The sequence below is a fragment of the Squalius cephalus genome, assembly GCF_949319135.1.
Source record: "Squalius cephalus genome assembly, chromosome: 12".
In the NCBI taxonomy this organism is placed as follows: domain Eukaryota; kingdom Metazoa; phylum Chordata; class Actinopteri; order Cypriniformes; family Leuciscidae; genus Squalius; species Squalius cephalus.
The window spans coordinates 37,868,028-37,891,536 of NC_137133.1; the positions used below are offsets into that span (position 1 = coordinate 37,868,028).

Sequence of the window (23,509 nt, forward strand, 5' to 3'; positions counted from 1 at the left end):
ATTTTTTTTTTTTTTTTTTTTTTTGTCCTCCGATTGTGTCAGTGCACTTAAATCGATACTGAAACAACAAACTGAGCAAATAAAAGGCAAGCCAAATATTTAGTAAACTATGTCTGTTTGTGCTCTTGGTCCCTTTGAGAAATCAATCTCAAACTTGGCTCGGTTTGAATTTTATTCTGCCACAGCCTATGAATGAACTTTGGAGTAAGGGCTGAAATGAACAAACACTCATTGCACACATGAGTTTGTTTTGCTATAAATGTTCTGAAAACTGAGGCTGTGAAGAGAAGAAATGTTCTGAAGTCATCATGGTCGACAATAAGTTCAGTCTTCTGCTGCTTTTGACCATCGCCATGTCCAGTAAGTATCTCTCCTGCCGCTCATTCTGAGTAGCACAAATCGAAATTTCACAATTAGTGATTTTCTTTCTCTGTATTATTTCCAGTACAAGTAATAAAATACATTTACTAAAGATGCAAAATTACATGTATATTAAAATTAAGTGAGGTTTGTCCTTAAAACACAAAAACTATGGTTTTGAGATTGAAAAGTAAAAATCATGACATAAAAAGTTGAAATTGACATAAGTCATAATAATAATTATACAGAATAATTATGCAAGTCATAATTATAAGAGAAAAGTTAATTTATCTAGTAATTATGTAAATTATGACCCAAGTCGAAGTTAGAACATAAAAAGTCGAAATTGACGTCATTATTATGAGATAAAAAAAAAAGAAAGAATAATTATGATGTGCTAAGCACTACGATCAGAACGTTTGAATTCATTTGACTTTTTTCACTTCATTGGCAGGTATTTCTTGTTTTTGAATGTCATTGCAATAAAGAACTTTACATTTACATTTAATCATTTAGCAGACGCTTTTAACCGAAGCATCTTATAAATGAGGAGAATAATAGAATCAATCAAGCAGCGATTGACCACCAGTGCAAATTCACGAGGAGAGGAGTTACGTGCGTCTCTTCGGCGCGATAAAGACACTCTTCTGGATTCTGGATCAGTTGCAGAGGTTTGACAGTGAAGCTGGAAGGAGAGAGCATTACAATAGTCCAGTCTGGAGAGAACAACAGCTTGGACCAGGAGTTGTATAGCTCCGATATGAAGGACCTGATCCTCCTCATGTTGTATAAGGCAAATCTTCAGGACAGAGCAGTTCTAGCAATGTGGTCTGTAAAGTTCAACTGATCATCAATCACAACTCCAAGGTTCCTGGCTGTCCTGAGAGGAGTTAAGGTTGATGAGCCTATAGCTGAATGGAGAAGTTGTGCTGAAGTGTTGGGTTGGCCGAGACTACTAGTAATTCTGTCTTCACAAGGTTGAGTTGAAGCTGGTGGTCCTTCATCCAGCAAGAAATGTCCGTCAGATCCTCTGGTTGGAATGAGAGAAAGAGTTGTGTGTTGTCAGCATAGTAGTGATGGGAAAAACCATGTTTCTGAATGAAAGATCCCAGTGATGACATGTAGATGCAGAAGAGAAGCGGTCCCAGCACTGAGCCCTGAGGCACCTCACCCCTCCACGACACCCTGAAGGACTCCTGAGTTCTGCGGTTCCTGAGATGCCCTTTATCCTGAGGATTGACTGGAGGATCTGGTTGTTTACCGTGTCAAAAGCAGCAGACAGATCCAGAAAGATGAGTACTAAGGATTTGGAAGCTACTCTTGCCAGTCTCAGAGCTTCAATAACTGAGAGCAGGGCAGACTCAGTTGAGTGTCCGCTTTTGAAATTAGACTTGTTGTTGTCCAAGCTCATTCAAATGACTTAGCAATGAATGGAAAAGCGTATACCAGTCTGTAGTTTTCTAGAAGTGCTGTATTTAGACTACTAAAGGATTACACATACATTCAAGTTGGTGTTTTTGAACATTTTCATCCCTGACTACAGATGTAACCACAGTGCAAACGCTCGAGTTTTATTTCAATCTAGTAATGTGCATTTGTTTTGTATATTGCAGAAGCTCAGGACGAAGAAGCGCCATGCTTGAGTATGTCTCAATTATTCTGCAGAATCTACTGTACATGCAAAACCTACAGTTGCAATGATCTTTGATTCAATATTAAATGTCAGCATGTATTCCTGCAGTTTCTCACTTGTGGATAATGTGTATTAAATGAGATGCTCTGCTTTGTCTAGTGGCCAAAAGATACAAGCCCTTCAACAAGTATGAATACTTCTATGAGACAGAGTCCTTGAATGCTTTGAACGGGGCTGTCAACGGTCCCAAGGCCAGCTGCAAGGTACAGTACGAGTTCATTTCACCACATCAAACTCTAAAGATACTACTGTTTTTTCAGCAACGCAGTGTGAATATCGTATTAGGTTGAGATTGCAGCTCCTGGTACATGCAGCTACATTGTGCGCACCACCGACTGCACACTGAGTGAAGTGATTGACGTCGATGCAGATGGAAAGCCTGTGTTTGGAGCAGCTGCTGGTGCGGAGGACTTCAAAACTGCCATGGAGAGGTAAAGGACTGTTCACACTTGTTAGGTTTATGAGTTAGTTTTGGCATCTAGAGGCCCTCATTGTGTTTCATTTCAGTTTCTCACCATTTGATCATGTGCTATTGTTCTCACCTGTGCCTCATTTCCTGTGAGTGTATTTAAGTTGCTCTGTTCCTCTGTTTAGTGTGTGTTATGTTGAGACCAACCTCTCCAGTCTTTTGGTAAATTCCTCTTGTGATTTTCTCTGGATTTATTTGCTCAGTTTGATTATCTGACTTTTTCATTTTGTTGTCCTTATTTTTTTCCCATTGAAGGTTTGGGATTTTTTTTATGAACTTTTTTGGGAAACATCATTTACCCTTTGATGTTTCTAGAATCTCTTTTGGATTTTTTTGTACCAACTCCTTGGGACAATTTGGAGTTTTTGTTTGGAATTACTTTATCATCTTTGTATTGACTCCTTGGAACATTTGGAGATTATGTTTTGGAATTACATTAAGGAGACATTAAGTATACTCTCTGACTGAGCTCTCGTTTCTGCAACTGGGTCCTCTACTTTCTCCTTCATTCAGCCCTCACAGATTTGTTCAAACCTTGGATCTGACAACACTAACAATAACTAGGGTGCATCTCAATCAGCACCCTAGGGCTTATAATTCAGTCACTGGTATCAGATGGTCATATTCAGCAGACTCGTCTCTCTTTGTTCAGACGCCCTCTGAAGTTCACCGTTGAGGGAGACGATGACATCAAGCTTTTCCCTGAGGAAGACGAGCTGATAAACATCCTCAACATCAAGAGGGGAATCATTTCTGCTCTTGCTGTCCCAGTGCTTGAGGAGGACAGGAACAAAGACATGGTTCGTTGCAGGGCTGCACGATTTATCAAAATGAAATCGGTATTGTGATATGGCTTATTGCGTTTGTCAAATCACACAGGCTGCAATTTAATTACGGTAAATATATAAATATGTGTTACTGGTTTCAGAGTGAAGTACGTAATCTACACCTGATCTCATGGGTTACAAGCATGTGAATGAACCAAATGCTGAGTTTCAATCTGAAACCAGAGGCGCATATTTTTATTTGCTCGTCAAAAAAAAAAAACCTTGGTGGGTGACTGTTTAAAAATGAAGAAATTAAGATGTAAATATTTGAATTTTAAATTGTATTAGTTGATTTTTATTTTATTTTACATTAGTTTTATCAATATATTTCTTATTGAAACACTGGGAATGTGGTCTATGAAAACTCAAGTAGAGAGATTTCTATTTTTGAGCACTTTTAAAAATATATATATATTTTTAACAGTGTAGAATTTACTTTGAAACAATTTTCACTCAGTAAATTTCACAAATAATAACAAAGAAACGTCTCGGTTACATATGGTAACCCTCGTTCCCTGAGGGAGGGAACGGAGACGTACGTCGTCTGGTGAAGGACGAATTGGAATCTCGCTAGAGAGGCCAATCTACTTCGAGTGAAACAAAAAAAAGCCAATACACATTGGCGTGCAATCATTTGCATTAGCTGTGCAGCCTCGCAGCGCGGGTAAAATAAGCAGCTGGTGATGATTGCACTTCAGTTTTTTGCTGAGGAGCCAAGCCTGAAAAGCTGGTCGCCCCGGCGGGCAGCAGCAGATGTGGCGACGGGACGTACGTCTCCGTTCCCTCCCTCAGGGAACGAGGATTACCATATTTAACCGAGACGTTCCCTATCGTCTGGTCACTACAACGTACGTCGTCTGGTGACGGACGAATAGGAATCCCTACCCTACCTGTGTAAGCCTCCATACCTTCTTGCCTGGAAGGATGATAGGAGAGGGCTTACACCGAGAGTATCTGACACTGTTGTTCCGTGATAACCCATACAGTGAGATTATTGGATAACACTGGGAAAGCGTGCCCGATCTGAGGGAGGGGAACGCTGTGGGAGCCACATTCTTAAAGAGAGTTATGTGGGAATATACATATGGACTAACCCGAGGGTTGTACTGCATATGAATAGTGGGTGACTTAGCCCAAGGGAAGACATGGGCTTCCATTAGGACCAGCCGTGGAGAATATACACACATGGGATCCCCATAGGGTCAACCATGTGGGACCCAGCCTAGACCCGGTTCTCAAGGATTCAGCGGATAAAGGCCTGGCACCGGACGCTCCGCCATGTCCGGGCCGAGGGTGATGGAGGACTCAACAGGTTTGACTCTGGAGCAATAAGGATGCACAGTAGGGTGCAGCAAGCCAACAAAGCTGGTACTCACAGTGCCTCTGCCCGTTTAGGGTGAGAACATGGGAGGACACGGGCTCTACACCTAGGCTATAGTATCTAGCGAACGTGTTAGGTGTCGCCCAGCCCGCAGCTCTACAGATATCTGTTAGTGAGGAGCCACGTGCCAGCACCCAGGAGGATGCAACGCCTCTCGTGGAGTGTGAACCTTGGGCACATAGCCAGGCCGGGGTCTCAGTACAACATGGTTGTCACCCGACCTGAACTGTAGGCACGATTCGTCGACCGAAAATGCTTGCAGGTCCCCTACCCTCTTGATCGAGGCCAGTGCAATCAGCAGCAAAGTCTTCAAGGAGAGAAGCTTTAAGTCTGCTGACTGCAAAGTCTCAAAGGGAGCATCCTGAAGTGCTCGAAGCACCAGGGAAAGGTCCCAAGAGGGTATGGAGGGGGGACGAGGAGGATTTAAACGTCTCGCCCCCCCAAGGAACCTGACGACCAGGTCGTGTTTTCCAGCTGTTTTGCCATCTATGTGGTCATGATATGCTGAAATAGCGGCAGCATGTACTTTGAGGGTGGAGGGAGACAGCCTTCGCTCCAACCCTTGCTGCAAGAAGGAAAGCACTGACCCTATCGGACATCTTCGGGGTCCTCTCTGCGAGAGGAACACCACTCGACGAACAGGTTCCACTTCAAGGTGTACGCACGTCTCGTAGACAGCGCTTGCGCAGAAGTGATGATGTTAACCCCCTGAGGTCGACGGTATCGCCGGCGATACCAGCTCGCTTTTTTTCAGTTCAGTTCAAAAGAAATTAATTTTGCTCTGTGGACTTTGATATTACAAGCAAGTTTCATACATCAATCGATTCTGTTAAATGTGTATTATTTTTGTGTATACTCACAATAAAAACAAAGTGTTGTGCTTTTTGCCAAATAAAGAAAAATAAACGTGATGCGAGTTCTGCCTTCTATCTGTCAGTGAAGACCATTCTGAAACGCGTCCGAAAATGAACAATAACTCAGCGAATACTCAGTCAAACAGGCAAACAGACATACAGGCATGAAGCTTGAATTCTCTTCTCTTAAATGAAGTAATTTATATAAAAAACAAATATTCTCATCTTGTGAAATCTGTATTAAAAGAGAGCGATTCCAGTCGACCTCATTACAACTAATTCAAATGTAATGTGACTCCGCCTACGGAGAGCGCGCGCTATTCAAACGCAAATGAATGAGGCAATCCCCGCAATCCTGTGAACGCCCCCATCAGCTCGAGAAAACATACAAGTTTATCAGATCATTACATGTTTACACCGTCTCGTAGCGCTGTGAGGAATAACAATAATGAAAAAAGTACCTCAGAAGTGCGGGTATATCGAGGAGCGAGCTGAGGAATACTGTAAGTTTTTTTTTCTTCTCACGTGAATCGGGTTTCTGTTTATGAATGAATGAACGGCAGAGATGCGCGCTGTTTACCACAGCTCGCAAAAAGACAGTTTAAATTTAAATTGCGTCTCTGTGTGAATGAATGATGATGTTTTAGCAAACTGTATTGCCGTACTGAGTTGAGTAAAAATCGACAGAAATATGTTGAAATAAAATGTAGGCTATTTGTATAAGCAACGTTTTAAACTGAAAATTAACATTTATATGCCCTAATATTTCATAAAAACAACTTACAGTCAGGCGTTTCTGTTTGTGTATGCATGTTTCGGTTTTAGCAAACTGTATTGCTATACTGAGTAAAAATCGACTGAAATATGTTGAAATAAAATGTATTTGTATAAGCAACGTATTAAACTGCAAATTAACATTTATATTTCTTATAATAAAAATGAAAGACCTATGTTACAGACATATGAAAGACAACATTTCGTTGATTAGTTTTGGATAGATTATACATTTTTAATGTAAAATATCTGCCACCTCAAATAAGCTTTCAAATAAGTTTGTTAAATATAATATGTTTTGTCAAAAATAAAGTTATCAAATAATCAATCAAATCCTTAACTTTGAAATATGTATGATAAAATGTATACTTTAGTTTTTACAAAGAAAGATTACACTTGAATTGTTGTAATTGTAACCTTTTTAATAAAAAAATATATTTACAAGGTAGATGTAAACAAACTATTAAAAGGTAAATATAAGCCTTTTCTTTAAATAACTTTTATTGTGTTTTATTATTGACAAATTTGGGGAGAGGATAAATATTCCAAAACTGAAAATACAGTATGAGAATTAACTGCACAATTACTAGACATGTTTTCCTTGGATATTATAGGCCAAATTGCAAGCACAATATGTGGAAAAATAAAAAAGAATTGAGATGCTTCCAACTGTTGCTCTTGCATTCTTGTGGCTCAGTGACTCACCTGAATGAATGGCTAATTAAGTATGCGGGCCCCATTGTCTCCTCAGGTGTGAACCACTATATATACATGACCGTTGACGCCCACTCCGCATATGGCCTTTCCAAACAGAAAGTGCTTTGCAAAATTCAAATCAATGTATTGTGTTATGTGAATGATAAGGCAGGGTGATTTTCACTTCATTTTGAAGAAAAAACACTAGGCAATGACATATTTTAGACAAAAGTCTTATTGGCACATATTTAGAATGTGTTTTATGGCCTTATTTCAGAAACTTTAGTTTTTAGTTTTTTCAATAACCACGCATAAACATTATTCTCTCAAAAATGCAGACATGTACATTCTTGTTGCTCACATTTCATGGTAGCCCTGTTTGTGCTAAATAGTGTGTAATTTTTTTTTGACATTAATATGTTTATAAGCAACTGAAAAAAGCAAAAATGTCAGGGCATGTCAGAACATCTCAAGGACCCCAAAAACACCTTAGACCCCAGAGGGTTAAGTACCTCTGGGGGTAAGTCACCTAGAACCTCCGCGTCCCGTCCAGGGACCAGATATGGAGTTTCCAGCGGTCCGGACACGGGTCTGTGCAAGTAGGCTCACTGGGGGAAATGCATATTTGCGGAGGCCCCGGGGCCAGCTGTGTGCCAGTGCGTCCATGCCGAGTGTTCCCTTGGTCAGGGAGTAAAACAACTGGCAGTCTACCTGAGCCTCCCCGAACCCTCTCCAGATCAGCTGAACCGCCTGGGGGTGGAGTCGCCATTCTCCCGGGAGCACAGCTCGTGACAGCTCGTTACTGCTGCTGCCGCTTCCATATGCCCCAGGAGCCTCTGAAAGAATTTCAGTGAGACCGCCGTCCTGCCCTTGAACATGTTCAAGCAGTTCAGCACCGACTGAGCGCGTTGCTCTGTGAGGCGCGCTGTCTGTGCGATCGAATCCAACTCCATACTGAGAAAAGAGATCCTCTGCACAGAGGTGACTTTGTTCTTTTCCCAGTTGACCTGAAGGCCCAGCTGGCTGAGGTGATGGTCTGGCACGAGGTCCCTGTGTTCACATAACTGATCTTGAGACAGGGACAGCCCGAAGGGCAGGACCTTGTATTGATATGCTTGACCCTCGAACACAAAGATCAAAAACGGCCTGTGTTGAGGAAGAATCGAGACATGAAAGTACGCGTCCTTCAGGTCGATCACTACAAACCAATCTTGGGGACGGATGCATTCGAAAATGCGCTTCTGCGTGAGCATTTTGAACGGTAGCTTGTGAAGGCTCTGATTCAAAACTCGCAGGTCCAAGATCGGTCGTAACCCACCACCTTTCTTGGGTACAATGAAGTAGGGACTGTAGTGCCCTGACCTCATATCGGCTGGAGGGACCGGTTCTATCGCATCCTTCACCAGTAGGACTGCGATCTCCGCGTGCAAGACATGGGCATCGGCTGCTCTCACTGTAGTGGAGTGGATGGCCCGAAACTGGGGGGGATACTGGGCGAACTGAATCGCATAGCCGAGCCTGATGGTCCGAATGAGCCAGCGAGACGGACTGGGGAGCGCTAACCAGGCTCGCAGAGACCATGCAAGCGGGACCAAAGGGACCGTAGGCGTACCAGGAGTGGGGCAGCGAGGTAGAACACAGGTACTCGACTCTGGAGGCTCTCTCTGGGAGGCGGCCCGTAGCGGAGTCTGAGCTTACCTGGTTCCACGAGGCCGGAGGTGCAGGAGGCGCCTTGGTTGCGTTCTCGAACTGCACACTGCTACCTGCTGGCGATAGAAGAGGCGGATGAGAGTGGTGAGGATTCTCTCCCCCACTGCTCTCTCTCTTCGGACCCAGAGATGGAAGAAACTGCTCTTTTATTGAAAATTTGGGTACCGCTGGTTTTGAGGCCAGCGGCGGAACAAAAACATAAGGAAAATTAAGCTTTTCCTTCTTCATATTCTTCCGGGGGATGGAGCGGGAGGCAGGAGCAGGAGGCCGCCCTCGGCGACGAGCAGACTGAGGAGCCGCAGGCGGTGGGGTGGAGGCAGCAGCTGGCCGTCGCGGCAGGATGTGTCTGATGGCCTCAGTCTGATTTTGTACAGCCGAGAACTGCTGGGCGAAGTTCTCGACCGAATCGCCGAAGAGGCCGGTCTGGGACATGGAGGAGTTAAGGGAATGGAGCTTGTCAGTCTCCCTCATGTCGGCCAGACACAGCCAGAGATGGCGTTCCTGGACCACCAAAGTGGACATCGCATGAACCACTGACCGAGCGGTCAATGCGAGGTTCATCGCGATGCGAAGTTCCTGAAGAACTTGGGGATCTTGACCACCCTCGTGCAGGTCCTTCAGTGCCTTGGCCTGATGGCCTTGCAGCAACGCCATGTCGTGCACGGCAGAGGCAGCTTCCCCACAGGCCTTGTAAGCCTTGCCGGTTAAATCCGACGAGTACTTACAGGCCCGGGAAGGAAGACACGGTTCTCCGCGCCAAGTGGAGTTAGGGCACAGTTGCATAGCAATGGCCCGTTCCACTGGCGGGATACGCGTGTATCCCTAAGCCGCCCAGCCATCAAGGGTGGTGAGGGAGGAGGAGCCACCGGAATGGTTTCTGGCAGTAAAAGGTGCCGTCTACGTCTCCGTAAGCTCCTCATGCAATTCCGGGAAGAAAGGCACTGGGGTGGGTTGCTGTGAACCAGCGCGCGCCACCCCGAGATACCAATCATCCAACCTCGAGGGTTCGGGAAACGGTGAAAAGTTTTTGAGCGCACTGATGGCGCACCTTACCAACTGTTACAACAGCTTCTTTTTTTTTTGCTCAATACACACAAAAAGAAAAAAGAAAGAGACGAGAAAGACTGTTCATGCTGCTGTGCTGTAACACCCGCACCGGGAAGGAGAGATCCAGAAAGGCTCGTTTTCTCTATAAAGTCACACTCTTTGTAGAAGCAACAAAGTGCTTGGCTCCGAAGCAAAAAGGTACTCCAATAACCTTTTATTTATAACTTCAAAATAAATTCCTAAATCATTCAGCATTCAGCAAATTCCTGCATTTTTAAATCGCAATATATATCACAGAAAACCAAAATGTCGCAATGCCAGTTTTCGGGATTGTGTAGCCCTGGTCCTTTGGTAAACTTCATTCTTGAATGGGAAGACGCTCATGTCAAATCCACCTCTAAAATTCAGACCGTTTCTATTCCAGCCCACCATCTATGGTCTGTGTAAGACTGACTATGTCGTGAACACCAGAGAGGACGTCGCCACCGAAGTCACCCTTAGAAGAGACTTGTCCGATTGTGACAAGTTCAGGCCAGTCGAAGACCACACCAGTCCCCTCGCCCTCATCACCGGCATGGTGAGTTCAGAGACCTAGAACTAAAGTGCCCCATTATGCTATTTTTATTTTGTTTTTGGGTTTTACTTTCATCCAATGCTTTGATTGGTCAGATGGCCCAGTCTGCTGTGATTGGTCGGAAACCATTAGCATATCTGAATTTCAGCTCTTTCTCAGCACTTGATACACAGTGATACAAACAGTAACAGTAACGAAGGCCAGCTGCAAACATTTATTTACTGCGTGTCTTGAAAATCATGAAAATGTTTTCTTTTAACACCAAAAGAGAGTTTGCGCTGGCGCAAGCTATTAGTAAATCTGGCCCAATAACTCCATTTATCTGCACTTTGCAGACCTTTTACATTCACAAACAACTATATTACACACTACATATGGATAATATTTTCAAAACATTTACTCACATGCAATAGCGAGTGGGCATTGATACTTTTTCCTATGCAATGATGTTAGCCAATCAGTGGTTCTTTACTGACAAGCCTAAAACTAACTTTTTGCCATACCTGCCAGTGACCGGTGACTTAAGAAAATTTACCAGCCATAAATATATATTCCCCCCACCCGGATTAATCCGTATTAAAGTTACAAAAGTTATTCAGTCATGAGCAGTGATTTTTTTTTCTTTGCCCATTGGAATATAAGGCTACTGTCACTTTCAGACATAATGCACGGATCCAATAAACTGATACTGTACACAAGCATTTTCTTTCTTTACTGTTTAAGTTCACTTAAGACATAACTGATTATGTTTACTTATGATAACTGCTTCCGATGTTTACACTTCCCTCACAGCACGTGAGTAACGAAAGGAGTCCCCTTTTGCTTCTTCTTGTGCCTGAATATTTAATTTGGCAAGGCTTAAACTTTTGTGACAATTAGTTATAGAGGGAACCTCAAGGAACATATTAAAATAATAAATATTAAAATAAATTAAAAAATCCATGTCATGACCCCTTTACCAGTGGAGACAAGTAGGTTGAGATGTCCAATGTTTGTCCTTCTCTCTTCCCAAGAAATATCCTCTTGCTCAGCTGATCAGAAGCAACCAGACCTGCATCTACAAGTTTAATAATGAGCAGCACCACATGACTTCTGGAACTTGTACCGAAAAACATGTTCTTGTGCTCTTTTCACATAAGTAAGTGAAATAATAAATTCCTGTAGCTCATGTAAATGTCTTAACATGAATTTCAGCACGTTACTTCCATTTTTTACATTCAAATAGTGTGAGGTAAGATCTAAGTACCTAAACAATATTCAACAGTGTCTTATCATAGAAATGTTAATAACAGTAAAATCCAGTGGTGCAAACTACTTGAATTCTGCTGTTTTTAATTGAAAATATACTAGTCTGAATCATTTAAGTGATTCATAACTTAATGTCATGAGACAAGAAATATTTAGCTGTTTTGGTTTTTGTCCATGGGGAACTGATTGGATGGTTGTGGTTTGCTATTGGCTGATCTCATGTGAGTGACAGGTTGCCCCGCCCTCGTCATCAGAGAAGAGAAGAGATGTCGCTACAAGAGGGAGAGGAAGTTCTGATTCAAGATTTCGAGGAACATGAATTTAACAAAATAATGATGTGCACAGATAAATCATTTATAATAAATACTGTGATATTCCATGAAAAATAAGAATTGTCCATTTTGACTTTCATGGTGACTTTAAATGCTTTGGATAAAAGCTTCTGCTAAATGTATAAATGTACATTAAGTATCTTGGATGCTCATACACTGATGTTTGTCTCTATGACTTTGACTCAACCAGGGGAGAATATGGAGTGGTCAGTACTGGCAAACAGGCCTTGACCCTTCTGGGAGTTGCTAAGTACAGTGACAGAGTCTTTGACCACAGTAAGAGAACATCTCTTTGGTATGAATGTTCATAATTTGCTTGCATGTCAAACTGAATGCAAAATGCACTGTTATTCCTCCAGATATGGCCAACATGAAACCCCTCCATCCAGACAGCAGTGTTGACATGAGCCCCATCCAGGATAAAGAAGACGCTCTTGTTGTTCTGAGGGAAATTGCTGGGCTTTCTAAGACCAACGATGGACGTAAGAGAGCCCACTTGGCCCACAAGCTCGTAGGCGTGATCCGCAAGATGGAAGCTGAAACCTTGACGGCTGTTGTTCCCGAGGCATTGGAAATCTCTCAGTCTTTGACGTACCAGGCTTTGCTACAGTGCGGTACACCAGAATGCAGCAGTGCTGTCATGCAGATATTCAGGACCTTTGACAAGTTCTCGGGTGAGATTGACGCTGCTGTATATGCCATGGGAATGATCCCCCAGTCCTCCCGCGTCATTGTGAAGGAAATGTTGGCGATGGCAAAGTTCAAGCCAAGCAAACCCATCTACTATGCTCTCAGCAATGCTGTGAGAAGGTGAGGGACTGCTGTAGTAATGTATTCCATTGAAAACTTTAGATTAAGGTAAAAATAAATCGTCAACTAACATATGAGTTGAATTTTACCAATTGGTAGTATTTCTGTCTATCTATCTATCTATTTCTGTAGTATTTTGGTAGAATTTCAAACAGTTAAGAATTGGCCAAGATCTTGGCTTCTATTCCAAGGGAATGGATGCACATTGTTATTATTCCAAAATTTTGATTGGTAATGTTTACCTTGAAATGCAAAATGGCAAATTATTCCAATTGTATAAATATAGTACTTTTTCATTTGCAACCATGTGAAAAGACACTTTCTGACAAATTACAGTTTTGTCTCACTGACTGTTGTCCATGTTTCACGCAAGTGAACTTTTCATCAAAACAACATCTTTATTCTTTGTGTGACCCAAGGCTCTTTGAGACGGATGGAGTCACCAGTGAGATCCAGGCAGTGGCTGATTACGCCCTTGAACAGATCGGTGATTGCACAGGTGACCAGGAACACGTCTTTCTATCCTTGAAGGTATGTTCACACAAATTCCTACATGCTAATAAATTCAACTTCAGACTCTACAACTAAAGCCCTATTCAGATGGTAATTGTTTCTCATGGGGACGCAACATTTATAGGAGTTAGACTGTGATTTTATTGCCGTCTGATTAAAGAATCTCTGTGTTTTTCTCCCACTATCTGCATAAAAATTCCCGGCTAAATTCCTGTCTGTTTTTTTACGAACACCAAGGTCGTTTTGGTAATTTTATTGCATCCTAATCCATAAGAAGGGATCAATCAAAAAGTCGTTCTTTTAATTATTTTCGACCAATGCCACGCACTGTACAGTAACTGTTGTGCTTCAGAGTAATGTAAGCATGCATTTAAGGAAAAACTTTGTAAATTATTTTTGATAGACCAAATCGTACTCATACTGTACAATGTATTAGACACGCCAAAATGAACATTAGGCTATAACTCTCCAATGCTTCAGCATATTGGGACGAAACTTGGTACATGTCATAATCATGACTCGATTGTACTTGCACATTTGTGGCACAACACCACCTACTGGTCAAGAGAAATGAAGAATTGAGTTCCCTTTCGTAGTCACTCCGAGTTACGTCGGATGACGACTGTTGTAAACTCAGAATCGAAGACCAGGAGACTTGGTTGTTTCTTCAGCAGGATTGTTTATTGAAAACACGAGCTGTCGGTAGCTGCAGTCACCAAGTCTGACTAAGTGAATGTTCTCTTACAGTTTATATACATTTAGGGGCAGGAACCAAAACTGTGTGATGAGACAGGTTTCAGAACCTGTTTTAGACTGAGAGTGCTGCCCACCCTAACCCACTCAGCATATCTATTCAAATGCTGAGACCCGAGTACAGGACTGGCAGGACTTTCTTGCTAAAACACAAACTCCAAGAGCCATTAAGAGTTTCAGTAAAACAGGACTGACCGGAGTCTTTTGCTAGAAAACTCTGATAATAATAATTTATACCTAACCTTAACATGCTAAATTCAATGTAAACCTAAATTAAACATTTTAATAAATTTGTAATCCCACACGGCGAATGGGGTTTCGCTTAGAAAGCCTGTCATCTTCGAGTATATAAAACGAGCCAATAGCAATGAAATGCCATGGGTTTGCGTAATTTGCATAGCGTAAGTCCGCCCCACGTCGTGGGTATATAAGGAAGTACGCTGGCAACATGCAGATATGTTTTCGCTTCGGAGCCAAGAGTTTTCTTCACTCCTACAAGCCATTCTGTATCATCTTCACTCTACGAGACGAGCGGCTCTTCAGTGTGTTGGTGTGACGGCGTGTTCCAGCGAGATCGCATTGCCTGCTGCTGATCTGTGCAGTGATCTGCCGACAGTGTGTGTGTTTCTCCCTGGGCGCTTCAGCACTCTGCTGAGCTTTTTTCTCTCTCTAAAAGAGCTGCACGCAGCACGTCTTTTTCAAGACGGCTCGCCCGTGTATTTTCTGGATGTGGGCGCGTGACTCATCTGTCCAACGGTCACGAGCGCTGTTTCGCGTGTTGGGCTTAATCACGCTCGGCAGCGCTCGTGGATGAGTCATGTTTTCATTGCGGGAACATGACCATCGCGATGTTTATAGATCGAGACTCAATGATCTCTGTGTGAGAGTCCCCTCTGCCACACCCCAATCTATCTCTTCCTCGAGAGGGGATACTTTGGCTGGTGGCCAGGGTGATCTGAGGGTTATGGTGTGGCATAATTCCGACGAGCTTTCCTCGGGCCACGCCCCCCTCCACATCGCAAACAGTGGGGCTTCCGTGTGTGCCTGGTTCCTCTCGGGGACCCAGTGTTTTCATTCGGGACTCCAGCAGATGGTGTCATGTCACTCACAGCATCACAAGGCGGGCTTGATTCCTCTGGAAATGAGGATTCGACTGCGTTGCCTTCCTCGGGAGTGTCAGCGTTAGTCGAGTCAGATCCAGAGCTGATGGCCATGCTTTCCCGGCAGCTGAAAGCATCGGTTGGAGTGGCGCTGCCCTCCCCCCTAGCGCTGTAGGCTTACGATTGGTTTCTGGGCGCGTGTTGCTCTACAGCACTCTAGGGCTGAAACGATTAGTCGACATTGTCGACAATGTCGACAATAAAAAATTGTCGACAAATATCTTTGTTGTCGAGTAGTCGTTTGATCCCACGTGACCTAATGTAAGGGCCTGCAATATCGCGATTTGACCGCTACGACGCTGTAGCGCTAGAGTGTAATGCAGCCGTTACAAATGCTATTGCGGTAGATGAAAACACAGCGCGAATTAGTGCAAACGAATCCGAACTAGCAAGGTGTGTGAAAGTTTCACAAAACTTCAAACCAAGAATGCTGTCGTGTGCAATACATGCAAGGCGTAACTTGCTTTTCACGGGAGCACAACATGCATGTTAAAGCACTTAAAGAGGAAACACCCCGGCACGAGACAAGCCGGTGAGAGGTGAATGTTCTCCAGCTGGAGCTAAATAACTAGCAGTAAATCTCTTTATTAGAGAATGCAATACTACTAATAATAGCAATAATATTAACAATAATAATATATTTACAGTAATGTGATGATTTAGTTTTGCATAGAATAAAGCTTGATCGAGCTTAGTAGTCAGGGCTGTTTTTATTATTAGGTATTACAGTCTTATCACTTGCTTGTATTTTGTTCCATATTCATGAAGACTTACAAAAGGAGATGTTATGAAGAATATCATGTCAGTTAATTTTTTATACTGTAAATTAAAAGGTGAATGAGAATGTCTCTGTCAGCTCAATTGTCATGTCAATTTTTTATTTTATTTTTTTATTCTTAACTGTTTGCAGTTTAAGTTTGTCTGTAATGCAGATGATTATTTTTTTGTTTATTTTTTTCTATTGAAAGAGAACAGAATATTTAACCAATGCTTAGAGCATTTGTGTGTGATTTGAGTTGGACAGAAATCTGAAAACTTAAAGAGAATGACCTGTTTAGTTGACTCAAAGATCATTAAAAAAAACATTTTAAAAGCTGAAGTGATTTTCTTTTTTTTTATATTATAGTTAGAATATTTATAACTCAGTGTTTTAACTAATTGAAAAAGCTGAATAATCGTTCCAATCTTACTGATTAGTCGGCGAAATAATCGATGATTAGTCGATTAATCGTTCTAATAATCGTTAGATTAATCGATTATCAAAATAATCGTTTGTTGCAGCCCTACAGCACTCGCTCCCAGTGCCTTTCTCCCGGACGTGCATCAGGACGCCTCCGGCTCGCAAGAGTCCCCGTGACTTATTGCGGCCCGTGGGCGTCCTCCGCCTTCGCTGCACTCGATCGCGTGGCGATCATGGGCTGTATGTTCTCTGTCACTATCGTGGCACTGTGTGTCGCCTTTGCCTTCGAGGCAGTGCTGACAGACCTGGCCCCCGTGGAACGCTGGTCCTTCCCTGGCCAACACTGACAGAATGCGGAAACTCGACCACACCCCCACGCAGGGACGCTATGCCTCCCATGTCCGGGCTGGTCGATCCGCCACGCACACTGCTGACCTTGCTCTACGGGCGACATCGGTACCTGCGTGATCCTGGGCCAGGTGATGTCCACAGGTGTGGTCCAGGAATGGGTTCAGCTAGGTTGATGTGAGGGGGTCTGAGAATTCATTTTCTCGGCTCCCCCATGTCTCAGGCTGGGCTCCTCGGCGGTGTGGTTGAGGACTGTACCCTACAGTCTTCGACCCCCCCTAGAAGCAGACTGAGGCCTTCTGCACCAGCGATCATCCGTCCGTGCGATCTCCTTAGTCTGCTTCCCGCCGAGGCCGCCTCCCTGCGGCCCCTCCCCTCGGGCCTTCACTAGCTCCGAGCAGGAGAGGGTTGCAGGAGGGTGGCACCGCCCGTCTCCGCCCCTTAGCCGGCCAAACGCCAGGCTAAGCAGCACTCTCGAGACGGGCAGCTTGGAGTTAGGGCTCAGTTCTTCTCAGGAGTTGGTAGCAGGGCCACTCCGTCCCCTGGTGGAGGGCCGGGGTAGAATCTCTTGTTTCAAGAACTGATGCCCCTTCCTCCGAGCCCCAAGAGGCTGTGGATGACAGTGCGCGCCGCTCACGAGCCTCGCCACTCTCGTCGTCCTCTGTCGCCAGACCCCTGCCAGAGCACGCCCCCGTGGAACGCTGGTCCTTCCCTGGCCTCCTCTGGCAGGATGCGGTTAATGATCGTGCCCCCACACTGGGCCGCTATGCCACCCACGTCCGGGCCGGTCATTCCGCTTCGCTGCACCACCAGGGTACGTTTGTGGTTCGCTTGACCCCGCTGGTACAGCTTTTGGGAGTCTTCCCAGACTGTCCCGTTGGGTCGCGAGAACCATCAGGCTCGGCTACGCGATTCAGTTCGCGCAATCTCCTCCCCACTTCAGGGGAGTCCGCTTCACTATGGTCAGTGGCTATGCCCCTGTCATGAGAGCGGAGGTCGCCACCCTACTGGCGAAGGGTGCGATCGAGACTGTCCCTCCAGCCGAAATGAAGTCCGGCTTCTACAGCCCCTACTTCATTGTACCGAAGAAATCCGGTGGGTTACGACCGATCCTCGACTTGCGCGTCTTGAACCGCTCCCTTCACAGGATGCCGTTCAAGATGCTCACGGCCAAACGAATTTTCGAGTGCGTGCGGCCACAGGATTGGTTTGCAGCGATCGACCTGAAGGACGGCTACTTCCATGTCTCCATTCTTCCTCGACACAGACCGTTTCTTCGGTTTGCTTTCGAGGGGCAGGCATACCAGTACGCGGTTCTCCCTTTCGGGCTAGCCCTGTCTCCTCGCGTCTTCACGAAGGTTGTCGAGGCAGCCCTTGTTCCTCTACAGGAACACGGGGTTCGCATCCTGAATTATCTCGACGACTGGCTGATCCTAGCTCACTCTCGAGACCAGGTTTGCGAACACAGGGACCTTGTGCTCCGGCACCTAGCTCGTCTGGGCCTTCGGGTCAACTGGGAGAAGAGCAAACTCTGCCCCGTGCAGAGGATCTCTTTTCTCGGTATGGAAATCGACTCGGTCGCCATGTGCGCGCAGCTTACGAGCGAGCGCGGGCAGTCACTGCTGACTTGCCTTCATCAGTTCGAGGGTAAGAGTGCGGTTTAATGCTCCTGGGGCATATGGCATCCGCAGCCGCAGTAACGCCGCTCGGATTGCTTCATATGAGACCGCTTCCGACGTAACTTGGAGTGACTACGAAAGGGAACGTCTCGGTTACGTATGTAACCCTCGTTCCCTGAGTAGGGAACGGAGATGTTACGTCTCCCTGCCACTTCCGCTGTACCGCTGGAACGCCGGAGTTCAGTCTCGGCTCCTCAGCGAAGACTTATCTGCATGTTGCCAGCATACTTCCTTATATACCCACGACGTGGGGCGGACCTACGCTATGCAAATTCCGCAGACCCATGGCATTTCATTGCCATTGGCTCGTTTTATATACTCGAAGATGACAGGCTTTCTAAGCGAAACCCCATTCGTCGTCATCCGACGTAACGTCTCCGTTCCCTACTCAGGGAACGAGGGTTACATACATAACCGAGACGTTTTTGCTTATAACTGCTGAACGGTTTGGCCAAACATCATGAAATTGGTCTCGTTAGATTACCCTAAAAGTCTATTACAGGTCATTGGCAACATGGTGGCTGCACTGGGAGCTGCGCGTCCTGCTTTGCAGTCGTCTGTTATTCAATGCATCAAACAGCCGGCTGCCTCCCCTGCAGTCCAACAGGCCGCGGTCCAGGTCTACAGACAGATTCCTGTACCTGACGAGGTGAGCTGTTAAATAAACCCACAGCTCTTGGTGAGTTTGAAGTCAGTCTAAAATAGGGCTGCACAATATTGGAAAATACTGACATTGCTATATTTTGTGATATATATTGCGATTATATATTGAAAAAAATGCAGGAAGTTTCTATTCTAGTTCTTCTAGTTTTGTTTGTAGAGAATGAATCATTCTAGAATGATTGGGGTTATTTAGTTGGGAAGTTCATCTGCATAGAAAATTTTTAAAAAAAGATTTTGATGGGTTGCTGGCAAATAAATAAATGTGCTGATGGTTTCAGAGTGAAGCACTATGTTCATTTACACGCGTGCAGCTCACAGAGTCTCAGAACAGCTTGATTAATGGTAATTAACTTTGTTTCCATCCAAAGTTGCGAATTTAACTTATGCGGTCAATGTGTGTTAGAAAAAATCGTCACTTCCTGGGAAATTGTAGCAAAATATCTGTAATAAAAAGGCTGCAATTGGGTAAGAACTCTTTTTTCCTACATTATAAATGACTTGATGATATCTTGTTATCTTGCGTTCGGATTCCTTTTGTTTGTGAACTCAATCATGTGAGACGCTTCTTGGGAATTAAACCAAATCATTCTTATAACAGACTTTGGCTCAGGCATTTCAGGTCAAACCAACCTCTGAGACTCTGTGATGCGATTGGTCCACTGGTTAGTACAGTTATCCAATCACATCCCCTGGAGGCAAAGTCACCTGAGTTTTTTTTATTGCGCATAAAGGGATTTATTAGCTAAATGTGTTTCCATCGTAGTTTATGCGCATGTCTTATTATTGGAAAAGAAATTATCCACCTCAATAAGTGCATACGTTTTTTTAATGCTAATTTTTAGAATCTATCTGCATCTTGGCGTTTCCATCCAGTAATATCCCAAACATAGATGGGTAGAAACAGCTAATGAGACTCTGAAACACTGTTTCATGTTGTAAACGTGTGTAAATGACGCACATCACTCTGAAACTGGTTGAACATGTATTTACTTAATTAAATCACAGTATGCACGATTGACAATCGCACTAAAGCCATACCGCGTTATTGATTTTATTCTAATATATGTCACAGCCCTAGCCTAAAGGTCATTTCATGGCTCTTACAGGGCCGAGAGGTGCTCATGCATGCTATTCTGGACAGAACCGCATCCGTACAGAAGCGTGTAGCGACGTATCTCATCTTGATGAAGAACCCCACGCCTGCTGAACTCGCTCAACTGACAGCGGCTCTCCTTGTTGAGGAAAATCCTCAGGTCAAGAGCTTTATCATCTCTCATATCAGCAACATCTTGAGCTCTACAGCACCAGAGACCCTGGAGTAAGTAATAAATGTAATGGGAAGAACCTAATCTAATTTTCAGAAGAAAAGGTAATCTTGTTTTGTTTACTCCCTAGCTTGAGACAGAAGATTCGAGAGGCCTTTCAAGGCAATGAAATTGAAATGCTAATGGAACCAAACGAACTCTCTCGGTACTACAGTCTTGGATCTTTAGAGGGAAACATGATCTTTGAATCTCCTAATGAACTTCCAAGGGAGGTCATGCTGGAGATGACCTTGAATGCTTTTGGATTTGATATGGACTTGTTTGAGGTACAGAGGTCAATAAAAGTCCAACATTTACTTGATTATGGCCCAATGAAATCTGTTTGATTTTTGCCAAATTCTGTTTGCCATAATCAAGCAGCCCTAATGTCTTTGATGCTTGCTTTCAGATTGGCATAGAGGGAAAGGGCTTTGAGCCCATTGTGGAGGCTCTCTTTGGTGACGATGGATTCTTCCCAGATACTATCATGAAGACCACCTTATATGCCACCGACAAGATGCCCGCCGAACTCAATGAGGTCTTAGACAACATGCTGCCGTTCATGGGAAACGATAGGAAGAAGCGACAGGTATTAAATGTAGTGAAAGTTGCAAATGGATGTATTTCTTTACAGCTGTATTCCAATCTCAATCTCTTCTGTGTCCTGTAGGCTTCTCAAAACATAGTCAATGAAATCAGTCATAGTGTCAACAAGCTTATCGAGGACTTAAAGGCCCAAGATGCTCCTGAAGCAATGGTGTACCTCAAGCTTCTGGGTGCTGAACTTGGGTATCTTGATACAAAAGATGGCAAGATGATTCATAATCTCCTTAAGATGATCCCCACTGACGTGAGTACAGCTTTACCAACCACAGCTGTCATCACATGGATTCTGTCATCAGAATTAGTAATGCAAACAAGTTGTTATATCAACTTTTTAATAACACAATTATGTTTCTACTCCAATTTATTGTTGAAATATAAGTAAACTGTAGCTGTACTAAAACTTGTTTTGGTGACAGATTTATTCAAACATACGTTAAATAATGAAGACAACAGGATAAGTAAAAATATAATGAATATGTAATATAGTGGATATATTTATCAAAATGCATTTTTTCTAGCTGACTATCAAGTGTATGGTCATTGAATGGCTTTTCCGAGGTAAATGTAACTACGTGACATTGTTCTTAAACTATTTTATTGATGTTTTTCCATGGTTGGAACACTGATTGATTACATGAGACATGATTGATTTCAATAAGTTATTCATCTTTCAACATTCTTTCTGATGGTCATTGATGTTTATTTGGTAGTAGTAAAGAGGAAGAGATGTTCAGTTCAGCGATCTGTCACAACACAAATCCACATTTTATTGTTTGAATTTTGTGATGAAATTGACAGAATTTGAAAGCTGAGACTTTGTTTCTAAACAAAAGTATCAAAGCACAAAGATTATTTTGATTATTGGATGGGAGGTGCTACAAGAAAATATGTAGTGAAGTTGTCTTCATGCATCAACAGAGAAAAGCATTGACCAAAAGATTGATCGTGAAGTCAATTATTTTATCCTTTTAAACTCATCTTTGATAATCACAATGACATATTTAAAAAAATAAATTCCTGTGAAAATAATTTCTTTATGCCTTAAAAATAGCTTCACTGTAACTCAACACTCTTGCATCATTTAGTATGGAATAATGAATATACAAATTAGTCCCCGCCTCCACACTCACATTAAAAATTTGACAATCCTGATCAGTATTGATTAAAAATGAGAAATCAACATTGTTAATCCAGCACTAGCATCCACACAGCTGACATGTTTACCCATTGTAGTTTATCCACGTTGTGGAACAAAATAGACGCTGAACACGCCATTAAAGAGACGCTAATTAAACGTCACTGTTTGGGTCAATGATTTCTATCCTCCAAAACCATTTGCCCAAAACAACAATTTTCAGTCACCGAAATTTCCTTGCATTACTAATCAGCATTATATTTTTGAAATAGTTCCTCAAAAGACTGCTCTCAAGTGTCGACAACGAGCTTTTCCTTCACTACATCTTCATGGATAATGAGTTTAATCTGCCCACCGGAGCTGGCTTTCCACTGAGAGTGGCTCTGTCTGGTACCTTTACTCCTGGAGTCAAAGGAGGATTGAGTTTTAATCCAGCCAGGGTAAGTCCAACACACTTCAGTCATGCCCGTGTTATTGTCAGCAACAAATTATCTTGCATTTCTACTATTGTGCTCTAAGATGTGTTCATGTAAGCTGTTGTCTACATAAATATATTGTACAATGTAATGTACTCCTGTGATCAAAGCTGAATTTTCAGCATCATTACTCCAGTCATTAGTGTCACATAATCCTTCAGAAATCATTCTAATATGATGATTCGATGCTCAAGCAACATTTCTGATTTCAATGCTGAAAACAGTCATATTTTTGTGGAAACGTGATATATTTGTATTTTTCAGGATTCTTTGATGAATAGAAAGTTCAAAAGAATAGCATTTATATTAAATAGAATCTTTTGTAACATTATAAATGTTTTTTTATGTCAGTTTTGAGCAGATGCCTCTTTGTATAAAAGTATATATATATATATTTTTTTTTTATCTTGACCAAAATTTTTAAATGGTAGTGTTTCACGGTTTCCACAAAAATATGACTGAACACTGATGATAATCAGAAATATTACTTGAGAATCAAATGTTATATTTAATGAGTTCCTCCTCAGAAATACACCATGTCTGGAACAGAAGCAACTTTTGCTCCACTTCTGGCCACAGTACCTCTTGGGGCCTGGGCATGTGCCACACAGGATTCGAACACACGACCTGAAAGGTTCGGAGCTCGTGGCACAGGGTTAAGCAGCTTACAATACTCAGTTGATGCTAACTCACCGAACTGCAGAGGAGAGCCTTCGATGTGAGACTGAGGACACAACAGCATTACTTACCATGTTAACCAGATTAGCATGCTAAGCTAGTTTAATGCTAATGTAACGTATGGTTAACCAGTGCTGCGTTCCAGTCCACTTTTTGACACGCACTTACGAATGGCACCCTTTAGCGTCAATATGAGACGCAGATAGAAATGGGCCAGAAGGCGCCTCCTAGCGGTCTAA

At 43.2% G+C, this 23,509-nt stretch overlaps 1 protein-coding gene across 1 annotated transcript in view; it reads left to right on the plus strand.

Annotated features, from left to right (window-relative positions):
- Nucleotides 1–286: 286 nt before the first annotated feature.
- The window catches only part of apobb.2 (apolipoprotein Bb, tandem duplicate 2), a 35,955-nt gene continuing 12,732 nt past the window's right edge, over nucleotides 287–23,509 (plus strand). Inside the window, exons 1-16 of the mRNA XM_079888975.1 lie at nucleotides 287–360; nucleotides 1,974–2,003; nucleotides 2,153–2,256; nucleotides 2,339–2,484; nucleotides 3,175–3,322; nucleotides 10,236–10,388; nucleotides 11,399–11,523; nucleotides 12,156–12,241; nucleotides 12,325–12,775; nucleotides 13,195–13,306; nucleotides 18,911–19,057; nucleotides 20,178–20,389; nucleotides 20,467–20,662; nucleotides 20,785–20,964; nucleotides 21,046–21,225; nucleotides 22,389–22,556. Coding sequence (XP_079745101.1) covers nucleotides 309–360; nucleotides 1,974–2,003; nucleotides 2,153–2,256; nucleotides 2,339–2,484; nucleotides 3,175–3,322; nucleotides 10,236–10,388; nucleotides 11,399–11,523; nucleotides 12,156–12,241; nucleotides 12,325–12,775; nucleotides 13,195–13,306; nucleotides 18,911–19,057; nucleotides 20,178–20,389; nucleotides 20,467–20,662; nucleotides 20,785–20,964; nucleotides 21,046–21,225; nucleotides 22,389–22,556 — 2,490 coding nt within the window. The 5' untranslated portion in view covers nucleotides 287–308. The remainder of the gene's footprint in view (nucleotides 361–1,973; nucleotides 2,004–2,152; nucleotides 2,257–2,338; nucleotides 2,485–3,174; nucleotides 3,323–10,235; nucleotides 10,389–11,398; nucleotides 11,524–12,155; nucleotides 12,242–12,324; nucleotides 12,776–13,194; nucleotides 13,307–18,910; nucleotides 19,058–20,177; nucleotides 20,390–20,466; nucleotides 20,663–20,784; nucleotides 20,965–21,045; nucleotides 21,226–22,388; nucleotides 22,557–23,509) is intronic.